General features: G+C 38.1%; 1 protein-coding gene across 1 annotated transcript in view; it reads left to right on the forward strand.

Moving 5' to 3' along the window:
• Positions 1-15,916, forward strand: part of DNAH5 (dynein axonemal heavy chain 5) — a 278,502-nt gene that overhangs the window by 188,918 nt on the left and 73,668 nt on the right. The window contains exons 48-54 of the mRNA XM_034657084.1: positions 621-743; positions 931-1,144; positions 2,431-2,654; positions 4,569-4,767; positions 7,076-7,248; positions 11,834-11,964; positions 14,805-14,958. Of these exons, the coding sequence (XP_034512975.1) occupies positions 621-743; positions 931-1,144; positions 2,431-2,654; positions 4,569-4,767; positions 7,076-7,248; positions 11,834-11,964; positions 14,805-14,958 (1,218 nt within the window). The remainder of the gene's footprint in view (positions 1-620; positions 744-930; positions 1,145-2,430; positions 2,655-4,568; positions 4,768-7,075; positions 7,249-11,833; positions 11,965-14,804; positions 14,959-15,916) is intronic.

Below are 15,916 nucleotides of genomic sequence, written 5' to 3' on the forward strand. Positions count from 1 at the left end.
GTCTTCTTTACCACCTAAGCTCAGAATGGAGAGATGAGAGAGACACACTTGGGCATAGTTTATAATTTTGTCTCAGGGGATGGGAGGTGATTCATTGTGATTCCATCTGCCCCAAAGCCCTGGATCTGGATTTTGTTTGGCTGCAGATGCCCATTGGCAGCCTTCTCAATGGAGAGCGAGCAGTTGTGGCAGGCTGTGTGGTTCAGAGCACAGACCTAAGAAGCTTCTTGGACAGTGGCCCCGTTTAACTTTGTCCCTGATTTACAGGGAAATTGTAGAAGGGCTAAATTATTCTTTGAATAATGGGGCTGGGGGATATAGTGTCATCAATGTAAGAACAATAAGACAAAAATCTGTAGAAATGGACCAAGGAGTCTCATCCCACTGAAAATGTACAGTAATTAGAATTCCATTTACTCCTAAATTAAAGCAGATTTTCAAAGGTTAACATTATGCAAGATAATTTAGGTACTTCATATTCTGGTTTCCAGGCTAAAAAGAGTTTTGGGGTTTTTGTGAGTAATTCCCAACAATTCCAATGTCCCTAGATTTTAAAAATCATTTACTGTGTCTTAGGGGATATTTTCACAAATCTTTCTGTTGGCTTTCTTGTTTCACAGAGGACAATAGAGAGCTATGTGGATAAACGCATGGGTACAACATATGGCCCTCCTGCAGGAAAGAAGATGACTGTTTTTATTGATGATGTGAATATGCCAATAATCAATGAGTGGGGAGATCAGGTATATTGATCCTATTGTGCACTTCATTTCAATTCAACATTGATTTATTCTTTGGGGAGTAAATATTTTCCCACTTTTCAATATGCAGTTCCTCAATTCCAATAAAGTCCATTATTTGGAAACCCTCAAGGGGTTAGTTTCTGGGATGTAAAGGAGTGACCTTTTCATTCAAAGTTGTCTTTCTTAGGTTACTAATGAGATAGTACGACAGCTAATGGAACAGAATGGATTTTATAACCTAGAGAAGCCTGGGGAGTTTACCAGCATCGTGGACATCCAGTTTTTGGCAGCCATGATCCATCCTGGTGGTGGACGCAGTGATATACCACAGAGACTCAAGAGGCAGTTCTGTATATTTAACTGCACGTTGCCTTCTGATGCTTCCATGGACAAGATCTTTGGTAAAATGGCGTCAGTGGGGCACAGGGAGGCAAGAACACCTGCTTGCATTCCAATGAGAAAATATCCACCCAGAGGTCAACACAGAAGGGGCATTGGGTGGCTCCTTAGTCTTTTACACTCATCACTCTCCAGTTGTGTTTATATCAGGATTTTGTTTCTATAGGGATTTATTATATCCTGAATTGGGTGCCTAGGCAGATCTTTTCTACCATTGTTTTTCTTAAAGTAACCGTTGCTAGCTTCTTAGGCAAGGAGGTTAAACATTAAACAAACAAGGAGATGACGAGATTGTTTCCTCATGAATATACCTATATGAGGTCTGGATTGATAGAATACCATGCTGAAAGTTTATGTGCTGGTACTGTAACCAAGCCACATGATGATTTTGGCCAAAGAAATAATTTTGCCTATAGCAGAGGCTAGCCAGAGTCTGATCTTCAGAGTAATTTACAGGGTTGTAATAAGTTATTGATTGATTAAATACGTAGTATTTCAGAAATAACATCATTGAAGAAACACTAGCCCAGTAGATAACTATCATCGTTTGAGTAATGAAAAGAGTTTATAGTGATTTTGCAGTAACTCTTTGCAGAAAAAGAATGTAAAGTTATGTATGCATTGTGTTAGGTATTAATTTGCCATTTCTGAAGCTGCTACTGAAAGAAAACTCATTAGGATTACCCTAATTAATTTCTGGCAGACTAAAATGTCATCTCAGCACCCTGGGCTAGTGGAGTATGGCAGCATCTGCCTTCAATCACGGCAGCGGGCAAAAGTTTGGAAGCCAAATGATACATGAATGATCTAAACCTGGGAAAAGTACTATGGACCAGAAAAAAATGACTATTATCAATTTTAATCATTATTGTTTTTGCCTAGAAAATTTTACATATAAAGTAAATTAAAATATTTTATAATGCACGGAAAGGCAACAACAGAATGGAGAAATATTAAGAGTTCATGAAACCTCCTTTTTTCTTATGTCTTTATAAGGCAACTTTATACATTTAACATCACTCACTTAATAGTACTGAATTTGTTCAGCTAGATCTTTCAGTAGTATTTCTAAATCAACTTTCAGTATTTGAATGCTAACTTACTTGAACCTGTGTCTATTTTTTAGAATTAAAAAAATAAGAGAATATTAATATTAATTTCTTTGATATATGGCCATCTATTAAAATGTGTATCATATTTGTGCCAACTCTACATTATAATGCTTTTCATTTTAATTTCACTGACTTGAACCATCACTGAAAATGTTACAACTTTTTTCCTCTTTCAGGTGTTATTGGGAGAGGCTACTACTGTGCTCAGAGGGGTTTCTCAGAAGAAGTGAGAGATTCAGTGATGAGATTGGTCCCCTTGACACGCCGACTGTGGCAGATGACCAAGAATAAAATGCTCCCTACACCTGCAAAATTCCATTACGTATTTAACCTTCGAGATCTTTCCAGGATCTGGCAGGGCATGCTGAACACCACCTCAGAGGTTATCAAGGAACCGGATGTAAGTGAAACATAGGAGGGGAAAGAAATGCTATTGTTATTTATTCTATGCCCTAAATATTATTCCTAATGTAATTCGTCGTGGAATGATGAAATATTTTGGGATGTTTTTGCGTGGATATTCTTTTTTTTTTTTTTTGCTACTTTTCTACTAATATAAATAAGGGAGAAGTATGTCAGAAAATTTCTTTTAAAACATTCAATTAAATTAAATTTATGCTTAAGGAAATAGTATGCACAGTTATTTTCTAATGAATGGAATAAAAGAAACAGTTGATCTTATTTTCCCATTGTAAGATATTTTCCTTTCACTAAATAACGGAAAGAATCACTCTTGATTTTATTACGTAATAGTCTTCATATTTTAAACTTGACACTTTAACATTAAAAAAGTAATTATAAACATTCAGAGTTGAAGAGACCATATTCTTCGTCATCCTCGATCTTTCCTTTCTAAGTAACTAGATGCACGAAAAGAATTACGTATATGGGTATAATTGAAAAGAGGCAGAAAAGTAGAAAGTTCATTTGGTTGAAAAATGAGCCTTTGTACACACACTTGAATATAATAGTTCCTAGCGTTAAAAGAATTCCTTCAAACTAGAAACATTATGGAAAAATCCAGTATGTTTTTTCCCCCCAAAGCATGGCCGGTGTGCTCAGGGTTAGGTAATCTTCGCTTCTCTTGTAGTTTTATGGAACAGAGAAGGTAGTTCAACAAGTGGGTTTTAGGGTCTTGTCCACATAGACACACAGGGACAGTTGAGATATCCACCAAACTGTCACTAGGCTTATCAAGTAGCAAGTGTAAAAAAAACTTAACTTCGCCCCAGATACTCACAAAGTAGGTAACGACATTGGCTGATTCCAAGACAAGACATTTCGGGGAAAATTCACTCTCCTTGTTACACAGAACAGAGAGTCATTTTAGCACCAGGGAACATTTTATCTTGATTTCCCCCCCTCAAATTTATTGACAAATTGATGGTAATGCGTAATGCATGTCCCCAATATTATTTTTTTGAGTAGCCATTTTTGATGTTTACTTAATTTTTTTTTAAATTTTTAAATTTTTAAAATATTTTTTCTCTTTTTCTCTCGGGTTCTTCTTTTTTTTAAATGCTCAGTTAGCCATTTTATAGTACACCATTAGTTTTTGATGTAGTGCTCAGTGATTTATTAGTTTTGTATAACTTTAAATCATCATAAATAGTTCCAGCAATCATTGAATGTATTTTACTAAATTTCTTTTATATTTTGATAACCAAATAGCATTTTATAATTAGTAATAGATTGGCTGAAAAATCTCCTAACTTGCAAGCTCTTAGCAAGTTAAGAAATTTCCACCTGTCTTTCAAATCAAATGAGCTTGCCGTACAAATAGGTGTATAGAGCAATTAATTTCCTCAACTTCCAGTTACCTTTGCACCTTGGATTGTGTAAACGAGGTGATTGCTTTGTTCAGATAATCCAGATTTTTGCCTCAAATTTCCTTCACATTGTGTTAGGTAAATATACCTTTGTAATATCTCCATTGTATACATGAGAATTATTTACATGCTGCATTTTATATTATGCTCTTGGCACTGAATGTAGGTGTCTTATCCAAACAGACTAATTCTTCACAAACTTAAGACTTTCACATAAAATATTACCTTGTTGGTTAATCAGAGTGGCTTTAGTAATTTGTCTAGGGATCTTTTCATTTTTATTTAAAGACTGAAAATGAATAGACACTACTTTCTATTTGATATACTTGAATGAGACCAATTTGAAATGAAGTTAAGTATGTTTTAACCTCAAGTTTTTAAATAGCATCTTGATCAGGAAGGATGGTGCTCTGTAATTCTGTCAACTTGATTCCCAACTGTGGCAAATAGAAACAAATAACACATTTTAATTACGCTTTCGACAGGAACTGTTACGGCTGTGGAAGCATGAGTGTAAACGTGTTATAGCCGATCGTTTCACGGTGTCCAGCGATGTGACCTGGTTTGATAAGGCTTTAGTAGGTTTGGTGGAGGAGGGGTTTGGTGAAGAGAAAAAACTCTTGGTGGATTGTGGAACTGATGCTTATTTTGTGGATTTCTTGAGGGACGCACCTGAAGCTACAGGTAAACTATTGAGCAGAATTTGAAATTCCCCAAAGGGATACCTGAAGACAGAAGGTTCAGTTTAGGGATGTTGAATTTCTGTCTAGTAAGCTTCATGGAAACAAGCCGGGGACATAGTAGGTGCTCAGTAAATATAGACCGAGTGGATACTCATGGAGTTCAGAGATGAACTATTTTTTATGCATATTAGTTTTGCATATTAGAGTAGATTTGGGGGGCAAGACAGGATAGAAGAAAGGGCCCAGGACTTATAGCTGTCACACAGCAGTAGGTTTGAGGAGGGGATCTACCACATAGTAACTGGGAGAGTCTCTGAACTTTCTTGAACCTCATTCTTCCATTTATGAAAATGGAAATAGTAATATATGCATCATGGGGCACTGTGGGGACTAAATGAAATATTAGAGTGGCTTGGCAGTCTGCCAAATGAAGGGTAGCAAAAATAACGATAATTATTATTCGGGTCATCCTGACTGTTGAAAATAGATAAACCTCAGATATCTGAGAAGACCATTGAACGTAATTGGAAAGAGATGGGCTATGTGGATATAAGCTTTCGTGGTTATGGTTCTATGAGAAATGGAGACGTATATGAATTTTCTTCTTATGAAAAGAAGTCGTGATCCAATAACTTGTTTCCCTCAGAAATAACTGAGCTTAAGTAGAATATTTTCTTTCATTTAATTACCTCTTTGAATACCATGGGTGAATTTTTAGTTAATTTCCATATTTAAAAAGGCATATTTAAATACATGCTATTTATATCTTCTAAATGGTTGAAAATGACCAGGCAGCGCCTTTCACAAGTCAGTTGCAAAAGGAGGCTTACTGCTGGCTGTGCAGTTGGAGGGATCCTGCCACAGAAGGAAGCTGACACATTTTATTTTAAATGAGGTCACATACATACAAAGGTCCTGTAAGTGCAAGAGCATTTAAAATTAGAGTTTATGTATCTCATTTCCTCTAATTCGGAAGGATAAATAATTAGAATTTATGTATTGTATTTCCTTTAATTCAGAAAGCTAAATCATCAGATGATGGTTTTCAAGGAGCAAAGCACAACTGCATTTTTGCGGGTCGGTTGCACTGGAGGCAAACACATAACCTTTTTTGACTTCAAAGCACTTTGTTTCTCAAAGCTCGAGTGGAACATTTATGAAACACTGAAGTGACTATTGAAATTCAATTAGTGAGAGCTTTGCAAATAAGCCAATCTTCATGATTACGTTAAATCAGTTTTCTTGCTTTGTCATAAAAAGGTTAATATGCTATTATATTAGGACAGGTTCAATTGAAAATAATTACGTGCTGTTAGATTTGGAAGATCCACTCACTCTTCTAGTACCCAGTGAATTTCTAAGTTGTTATTGGCATATTCATCTCATGTGTCACTTTTTCTCCTGTTACTAATGTTAACTGATGGAGAACTTCTACATGCCCATTATGCTTTAAAGTCAAAGATGGAAAAGTGTTACGCTGGTATAGTATGTGTTTCTAAATTTAAAAAAAATATATTGATTTTAATACATCTTTTTCCAGTGATGTAATTCAGTATTTTTATTTAGGAAATCATTATTCTGTTTTCTGTCAGCCCTCTACCTCCATTCCCCAAAATTCACTTCTGTCTTCACCACTCACCTGAAATTCCTGATTCATAGGAATTTCCTGAGCAATGCAATGACCTTTTTTTTTCTTATTGAAAAATCTTTTAAGTCTTGACCTCTCTAGCTGATTTTGACATTAAATCCCTACTTTTTTGACCTTCATCTTGACCATAAAGCCAATACTCCTGGAAGTTTCCTTGAAATGCCAATACTCAATTATGGATTTGGATTAAATTCAGTATATATGATGTTATTTGAAATTGGCCCTTTCTAGAAAGGAAAGAACTAAGACTGAGTAGGATCACAAGAATTCCAATGTTTTTACTATTATTTGCTTACTTGCTTTTTTTTTTTTTATTTAAGATTTATTTATTTATTTATTTGAGAGAAAAGTGCATGAAAGCTGGGGGAGAGGCAGAGGGAGAGAGAGAATCTCTAACAGACTCCCTGCTGAGCGTGGAGCCCACAGGGGCTCCATCCTAGGACCCCGAGATCATGACCTGAGCCCAAATCAAGAGTCAACCAACTGAGCCACCCAGGCGCCCCTGCTTTCTTATATAAAAATATATCATAAGGCATTTGGATGAACATCGGTATTACTGAGTTTAAAATCGTTGGGCTATGAGTGTATTAATTTAGATTGAAGGAACTAGTAAAGCCTTGTGATTGAGGAAACTTAATTGATTCTTTTTCCCCAACCCCAGGTGAAACATCTGAGGAGGCTGATGCTGAAATGCCCAAAATTTATGAGCCAATTGAATCTTTTGATCACCTAAAGGAGCGTTTGAATATGTTCTTGCAGCTGTATAATGAAAGCATCCGTGGCGCCGGCATGGATTTGGTATTCTTCAAGGACGCCATGGTTCACTTAGTCAGGGTCAGTGGCCACACCCAGTAACACCGCCCCAAACTGATGGATGCTTGGCTTCACACCAGAGTTTTTTCCCTCCTCTTTCGTTTCCATCTCCTGGAAGAATATTCAGTTTGAAAATAAACTCAATGCCGTATTCCAATTTAATTTCTAAACTGAATGCAACATGTCACACCTATAGGCTGAAAATCAGCCGGAATATCAGAGCACGGGTACTTCAAATGTGTGATATAATTTTATTCAGTGTTGCTACATATGGCTTCCAGCTCAGCGTTGCCACCACATAGGATGAATGCAGTTGACATCTGAGTTCAAAGCATGGGCAAAAAGTCTGCTTATTTTTTTGCATTATGCAAAAGAGAGCTGTGAAAAATAGTGCATAAACTTTGAAGACATTATGTGCAGTGAAAGAAGCCAGTCACAAAAGGATAAATACTGTTATGATTCCACTTTTCAGAGGTAGTTAGTATAGTCAAAATCAGAGAGACAGAAAGTAGAATGGTGATTGCCAGGGGCTTGGTGTTAGGGAGAATGGGGAGCGTTTAATGGTACAGAGTTTCATTTTTGCAAGATGAAAAGAGTTTTGGAGATGGTTGGTGGTGGTGGTTGCACAACAATGTGAATGTACTTAATGCCATTGAACTCTATGCGTAATGGTTAAGATGGTAAATTTTATGTTATATATATTTCACCACAGTTAGAAATGATAATTAAGAAACAATGCATAAACAAGTGACTTTGAGCTGGATGAAAATTCTGTTAGAATGAAATTCACCAGGAAAGTACATTTTCCTTTCTGCTTTGTCGGGATAGGGAGTCATTCCAGTATCTATTCATAGGATATTTGACTCTCAAGGTTAGAAGTAAAATATATTATTTATTTGATAACTTATGTGGCCTAATTTATCTGTGGTGGAAGATAGTGCCATTTTAAATCGGTTGTTGATATTCTCACTCTGTTGATGTTAATTACTTTTTCAGACTACATCCTTTTAGTCAGAAAGAGGACAGATGGAGGCTGTCTTCCATTACTTAGGTTTAACTATAAGGAAAAATCTCATAATTACAAATTGTCACCTCTGATAATTCCTGAATCTAGAGTTCATTAGTCGACCCTCCCTCTGAAAGTAGAAGGTGGGGAAAGCTGGAGTATGTCAGGGAGAGGGAGGAAGACAGAGTGGCTGTTGTGGGTCGAGTCTCCCCTGCAGGAGGGCATATAGCTTGGGCATTCTGAATTCTCAGAGTCTGAAACATCTGTACTGAATGTGAGTGCAAATATTCTTCCAAATATAAATAAGGATAACAATTCTGTCATATTTAATGATTAAGAGGAAGAGGAAAGCAAAAAAAATAAATAATATCAAAAGCAATTTTACAACTAATGTCTTTTGGAGACAAAATCTGTTTGGCCTAGGATTTCATAATGGCTCAGATTGAAGATGAGACTATTTATGTTAGCCTTATGTTTGAGGAAGTTCTCCAGAACTCTTTTGTTTTCATGTTTCATGCACAGACGATGAGTGATGACCATTTCTTCACAATGTGGGATCTTGACATTTGAGGCATAGGTTCTTTTTTTTTTTTTTTTAAAGATTTTATTTATTTATTCGACAGAGATACAGACAGCCAGCGAGAGAGGGAACATAAGCAGGGGGAGTGGGAGAGGAAGAAGCAGGCTCCCAGCGGAGGAGCCTTGATGTGGGGCTCGATCCCATAACGCCGGGATCACGCCTTGAGCCGAAGGCAGACGCTTAACCGCTGTGCCACCCAGGTGCCCCGAGGCATAGGTTCTTTGACTGTTTTCCCTCAATTTCCCTCTCAGCCTCTTCTATCTTGTGGAATTGGCTGAGGAATTTGTGACTGAAGTTTTTGAGCTAAGATATTGCATTCCTCATGGTCTCCTAGGTCGACCCTCTCTTCTACTCTCCTGTTTCCTGTGGACAGATAGTACATCTGAACTGTGTTGTGTGGATGTGAACCTTGAAATGTGTGACTTAGTCATAAGACATGATAGAAGCCAAGAGACAGAATTAAGATGAAAACTGCAATACAGGGTGTGACATGAGACCAGACATATTTCTTGATTCCCTTCTTCATTAACATGATTTTCTTTCAAAATGCAGAGTATCTCTGTGATAGCTCTTTTGCCTCTTTGGTAAAGATTCAGACCATGGTGTGAGTGGTTTTCCACAGTCTAGCCCCTGTGTAGCACTCTAGCCTGTGGCTTGTGCTCTGCTTAGCATGTAATCCAGAAAAATCAGCTACCCATGATGAAACACACCCTGTTTCCAGAGCACTTCACCCCTGTGCCTTTGCAGCAAGTGCTGCCTCATGTGGAATTTATCAGTGTGTGCATTTGTCTTCCCTACTGGGCAATAAGCTCTGTGACCATGGAGAATTTATTCACCTCAGTATTCACAGGATGGAGAACAGGCACACTTGAGATATTTGATAAATAGGTTTGGAATTTAACCCAGTCCCTGGTGTGGCCCTAAACAACCTTTGCTGCTTCATCTCCTGAAATTTCTGTACCTAATGCTGAAGGTCCCCCTCTATAGGGATACCTCAGGCCTTTTGTTAACTCTGAGACTTCCTGCATCCAATTTCCTCTTCTTAAAATGTAGCTCACCTTGTGCCTGCCATGCCCCCTTCTTTTATGAGAGACTTCAAGTTATCTTTCAAGATCCAGATCACACTCCAGCTCCACACTTCAGACTTGTCTCTCCCCAGCAGCACTGTTTCCTTCGCTACCATTCTTACCTGGAATGTGCACCCCCACGTGTCTGTTACTCGGTCCCTCTCCTCTGCTAGCCTGTGAGCACTTGTGGGGCAGGATGGACATTATTGATTTTTAAAATATTTGCTAAAGGAATTGAAAAATGAATATTTCTATCTCAAAATCTGTACAGAGTAAGACAAAAGAGCCCCATTTGAAGGTCTTACATGATTGTGTTTTCTCATTTAATTTCGGTTTGCAATTAGGTTATGAGTTTTTGGGTCTCTTTAAACCCTTCTACTTGTTTGTTCATGTCTACGTTCATTTGTTGTATATGGTTTAAGCGTTTGCCATGTGCTAGAAACTGGGAATGGAAAATCTTAATATAAGACCTAGGCATAGTTTCAGGAAAAGATGTTGGGTGAAGGTTCCCGATACCTAAGTAATCAACAGCAATTATTTAAACCCTTAATATATTCACCAACACCAATGAAAGGAAATGGTTATGACAAAAGCCATATTTTTTGAAAAATGTTAACCAAGGGAAGACACAGAAGATTCTAGTGTGGCTTTTGGTAGCTCCTTACCTGCCTTATCTGTGCCTCTTGAAGGAATACCAGGGAAGTAATATGAATAGATATTGGCAAAATCATTCTTCCAGTACTGTTCCCTGCCTATTACAACTGTGGAGAGAATCATTTGGACAGAGTGAGGAGGAGTCTGGAAAGACAGGTCTGTCCCCCACCCATTCCACAGGCCCTCAGGTCCACAACAGAGACAAGAAAATCCCCTCCATTTCCCAGGCTCACACTAAATTGAGGGGAATAATCTAAAAGCCAAGAGTAGTCCCCACATTTTATTATACCTCGATAAGAAGAAAACAAGAGTAGTCCCAACAGGAGTAAAGTATAGCCCCTGCCGGATGAGGTCATCCTGAGAAAGGATGTTTAGCAATACACTGGCAAGATACAGAGACCGGGTCACCCCGGGAAGCTTCCACCAGCTGCAGATAAGTGACCCTTCTAAGCCCTGTCTCACTCTCTGTCATTAGTCTACAGAAAAGTGGGTATCACAGCAATTCCCTAGGCTCAAACTGCAGTTAGGAGGAAAAGAGAAATAGTTACTATGCATGGAGTATGGAGAAGAAAGCATTAAGGAGAATCCTACACTGAATCCCTTCTAGGTGGGGGTTGGAAGCTGGGTGGTAGAGCAGTTCATCAACAACAATAAAGCTAAAGAAACATGGACTTCTACCATGAGGGGGACTTGAACTAGTCTGGGACTACTGACTGGCCCACCCATAATCACTTCTTGGTCCATTCTTTTCGTCTCCCCGTCTGTGCCAGATAATAGGAGGGTGTTTATGCTTGTTCTTTTTCTCCCCCTCCTCTTCTTCTTTTTAAAAATTCCATCATCTGTGCCACATTTTGGGAATTTTCTTCCTTTCGATTTTAACTCTCTCATTTTTCAAAAGTAGAGGATATTCTAATCAACTGTGTGTTCTGTATTCCAAGGATACACATTGTCTTGACATTTCAGTCTCTTTCCTGTCCCACTGCATTAGGTTGGGAAATTAAAAGGAAACCTCCACGTCCTCTTTATTTCTCTCCTTTAAAACCCAGAGCAGGCACAGGGGTGGCTTGGGCTGACTTTTCGGTACTGGTCTCCTCTAGTTTCCCAAAGGCACTCCCCAACGCATATCCTGTCTAGTGCTCTTCAAACACCATTCTTTTTCAGAAATGTCCTCCTTCTTTCAGCCAGTATATCTCCATGACGATCCTGAGACACTTACGTCTTCCCAAATGCTTGTAGTGGAAAAAATGGAATATTTGCACATTGAACAATGATATGTGCCTTTTGTATTCCACATTCTAGATCTCACGTGTCATTGGCACGCCCCAGGGAAATGCCCTCCTGGTCGGAGTGGGCGGATCAGGAAAGCAGAGCCTGACACGGTTGGCTTCATTCATTGCTGGCTATGCTTCCTTCCAGATCGCTCTGACAAGGTAACACACTTCCGCTTTAATTAACCTGAAATAGATTTTGATAGCAGGTTTTCAGAGGCCACTTGAACTTAAGAATGCATTTTTCTTATATGTAAGGAATCAGTCATTTTTCTTCCTAAATGTTGACTTATCATCGTCCCTTTTCAACCTTTATTATAGATCATGAAATTTTCACATTAATAATTTGCTTTTGAAGTATTTCAGCCTCGTATTGTAGGAATAGCTGCCTTCCTGTTTTTATGTTATGCATGACATGAGTATTATGTGTATTCCTCTTGGTGTATTTCAGAAGAAATTTATCCCTACTAAATGTTAATTTAGATTTCAAGAATGTTAATAAACTGGAAAAGTAGGTGAAAAATTTATATTAATTCACTCCTTCATACATTTAGAAACAGATATTGAACACCAGCTATGTGTCAGGGACTGGCTAGGTCCTGGGGAGTTCATGGTGAGCAAGGTAAACCTGGCTTGTGTCATCATGGAACTTCTAATAGTCAAAGGGGTCAGACAGCAGGCAATTCATTCAGGAAGGTATTATATGTAGGTACTGTCTACTAGAAGAAAATAAATGAAGACTGAACAGCTCCTGTTGTAACCTGAGGGAGGGACTCCTGACCTAGTCTGGGGGATGATCCGAGAAAGTTTCCTGGAGGAAAAGATGTTGAAACTGAGACCTGAGTATGAATAGGAATTAACTCAGAGAAGAGGCGAGGTGAAGAGTGTTCCAGGCTAAAGAGTCAACACACGTGAAGTCACACTGAGGCCCTGGAAGAAGTTAAATATGGCAGGTTGTGCAGCCTGAGATAGAAGTGGGAAAGGAATAGAAATGGAGGCCTTTGAAGGTATGATAAGGAAGTTGGACTTCATCCTAGAGCAACAGGAAACCATTAATGAGTTACCGCTAAGGAGGGCTTGTGGGTTTGTATGTACAGTAAATGGATGGAAGGAGCTAATCGGGAATAGTTATAAGGCTGTCTCAGGTATCTAGGCAAGGGATGTTGTGTCAGGGTGGGAACAGTGAGAATGGAGAAAAAAGGACAGACTCAGGATCACTGGAAAGTTGAACTTTTGGACTTGGTCCATCCTAGTTCTGGCTTGGGAAGCTGGCCAACTGATGCATATACTCATCAAGGTAGGGAACCCCGGGAGGGCTGTCCTTGGTCCTATGTGTGTAGTGCAGGTGAAACTAGGAAGTGAGGAGTCAGCATGGAGAGATAAGCAGGGGTGATTCAGAGGGGCTAAACAGAATTTCAGGATTAACCAAGATGAGAGGCAAGAGGCCAGTTTGGGAAGTCTAGTTGGGCTGAAAATTATTAGAAGTTAACTTGTAGGTGAGGGAGAAGTACGTCTTGCTTGTCGGCCATGCTCTCGAGCTGTGGCTTGGCCCAGTTGGACAAAGCATCCCTCCAGCTCTTCCTGATGGAGACCCATAGATACCTGCTAGGACAACGATTGAAAATTATTAATGCTGGGTTTAAGATCCAGGTATTTGAGTTGTCATGTTTTCATTTGGTCCGAATTACAGACTTCTGCTTGGAGAATAAATTCAAAAGGTTGCTGTTTGTTTTCATGTACTAGGAGAGAGAGAAAAATTCTACCTTGTGTAGAATTCTTCTAGTTTGTGGATAGCAGCAGAATTAGGTAAAAGGTAACCTATACAGGAAAGAGACTGGGTTCTGAGATTTTTGTTCCTAATATTTATATAAATCCTTATAGTTTTCAAAGCACTTTCATATGCATAGGTGAGTTTGGTCTTCAAAGGAACCTTATTGGTTAACAGGGCATATAATAATATTAGCCTATTATAGCTGAGACTCAGAACCTGTCACTTGGCAGAAATCCCAGATCTGCCTGGGAATTGACCACAGTATTTCTGGTTTCTGGTCATGGCGCCCCAAGAGGGCACCATTTGAATTAGGCCATCTTCCTCAGCCTATATAATTAAGACTTGAAATGATTTAATTTAGATTAATTTATGAGGTATCTTCTAAAATACCTATTAGAGGGGTGCCTGGGTGGCTCAGTTGGTTAAGCGTCTGCCTTCAGCTCAAGTCATGATCCCAGGTGGTGGGATAGAGTCCTGCCTCCGGTTCCTTGCTCAGCAGGGAGCCTGCTTCTGCCTGCTCTGCCTGCCACTCTCCCTGTTTGTGTTCTCTATCTCTCTAACAACAACAACAACAACAACAAAACCAATTGCAGGAGGCTGCATAGTAAACATTCCAATCTTTTGTATTAGCCTTACCAACAGATATTTTCAAAATGAAACATACCCACTCAGATGACATTTAGTTGTGGTAAAAATGATATTTTGGTTTCAGGTTGACCTTTCACTCTAGATTTTTATTTTGCATGTAAAAAGTTAATTATAGTTAATGAAATGTGGAATTTAAAAACCAGTTTCATATTTGCGGGTAAATATGATGTTACTTGACTTGATGTTAACTAGACTTATTGTGGTGATCATTTTGCAATATATACAAGTAATATTATGTTGTGTACCTGAAACTAAGATAATGTTACATATCAGTTATGCCTCAATAGAAAAAATAGCTCTTAACTTTTGTGAATGGTGAAGTACTCAAAATTTTACCAAGATGTACCTCTATTACTCTTAAAGGAATAGCTATTAGAAAATGAAAGAAATTTTTTAAAAATCAATTTCATCTTTGTAAGGAAATATAATGAACTCGTAACATTCACATACAATAAAATTCTTATCTGAAGAAACAACATCAGTATTTCTTTTGATTAACCCAATGGCATAAAACATTGTCATAAGGATCTTTCCTTCCCATCAGAATAGTTTCGCTAATGACACAATGACAATATCTCTTTAGATCCTACAACACATCAAACCTAGTGGAAGACTTGAAGATTTTGTATAGAACGGCGGGGCAGCAAGGCAAAGGAATCACTTTCATCTTTACAGACAATGAGATTAAGGATGAGTCATTTTTGGAATATATGAACAATGTTTTATCATCAGGTGAGGTAAGAGCTCATTTATCTTCATGCATTTTGACTTTTCAGATTCCTTCCAACTTTAGAGCTATTTCCTTCCATTACAGTTTTTGAGTGAATGCTGTTATTGGGAATTAGGAAATCAGTAGGAAGAAGTGCTTTTTCTATTGGACTTTAGAGAATAAAACAGCTGATTGGATTTTCAGTATGTCCATTTACCCCCTTTAAAGAGCTATGACTTTGCAGTTAATAATAGAATCATTTGCGTATCATTTGTGTATTTAAAATATGGGGTATCTTATCTTGAAGACTTTGGTTAACTTTTTTTTTATAGGAGGCGCAAACGCTTTTTATTTTGTTGTAGTCCCAATACTTTACTTTTGCTTTTGTTTCCCTTTCCTGAGAAGACACACCTAGAAAAATGCTTCTCCTGCCACTGTTAGAGTAATTAGTGCCTATGTTTTCTTCTAGGAGTTTTATGGTTTCAGGTCTTACATTTAGGTCTTTAATCCATTTTTAGTTTATTTTTGTGTATGGTATGAGATAGTGGCCCACTTTCATTCTTTTGTACGTAGCTGTCCATTTTTTTCAGCACCATTTATTGAAGAGACAGTCTTTTCCCCATCATATATTCTTGATTCCTTTGTCATAGATTAATTGGACATGTAAGTGTAGGTTTATTTCTGTGGTCTGTTTTGTTCTATTGATCTGTAGGTCTGTTTCTGTGTCAGTACCATACTGGTTTGATTATTATAGCTCTGTAGTATATCTTAAAATATGGGGATTGTGATATGTCCAGCTTGTTCTTCTTTTTCAAGATTGCTTTGGTTATTTGGGGTCTTTTGTGGCTCTATACAAATTTTAGGAGTATTTGTTCTAGTTCTGTGATGAATAGTGTTGGTATTTTGATAGGGATTGCATTGAATCTGTACATAGTGTTGGGAAGGATGGACATTTTAACAATATTAATTCTTTTAACCTATGAGCA

This window comes from Ailuropoda melanoleuca, chromosome 3, assembly GCF_002007445.2.
Source record: "Ailuropoda melanoleuca isolate Jingjing chromosome 3, ASM200744v2, whole genome shotgun sequence".
In the NCBI taxonomy this organism is placed as follows: domain Eukaryota; kingdom Metazoa; phylum Chordata; class Mammalia; order Carnivora; family Ursidae; genus Ailuropoda; species Ailuropoda melanoleuca.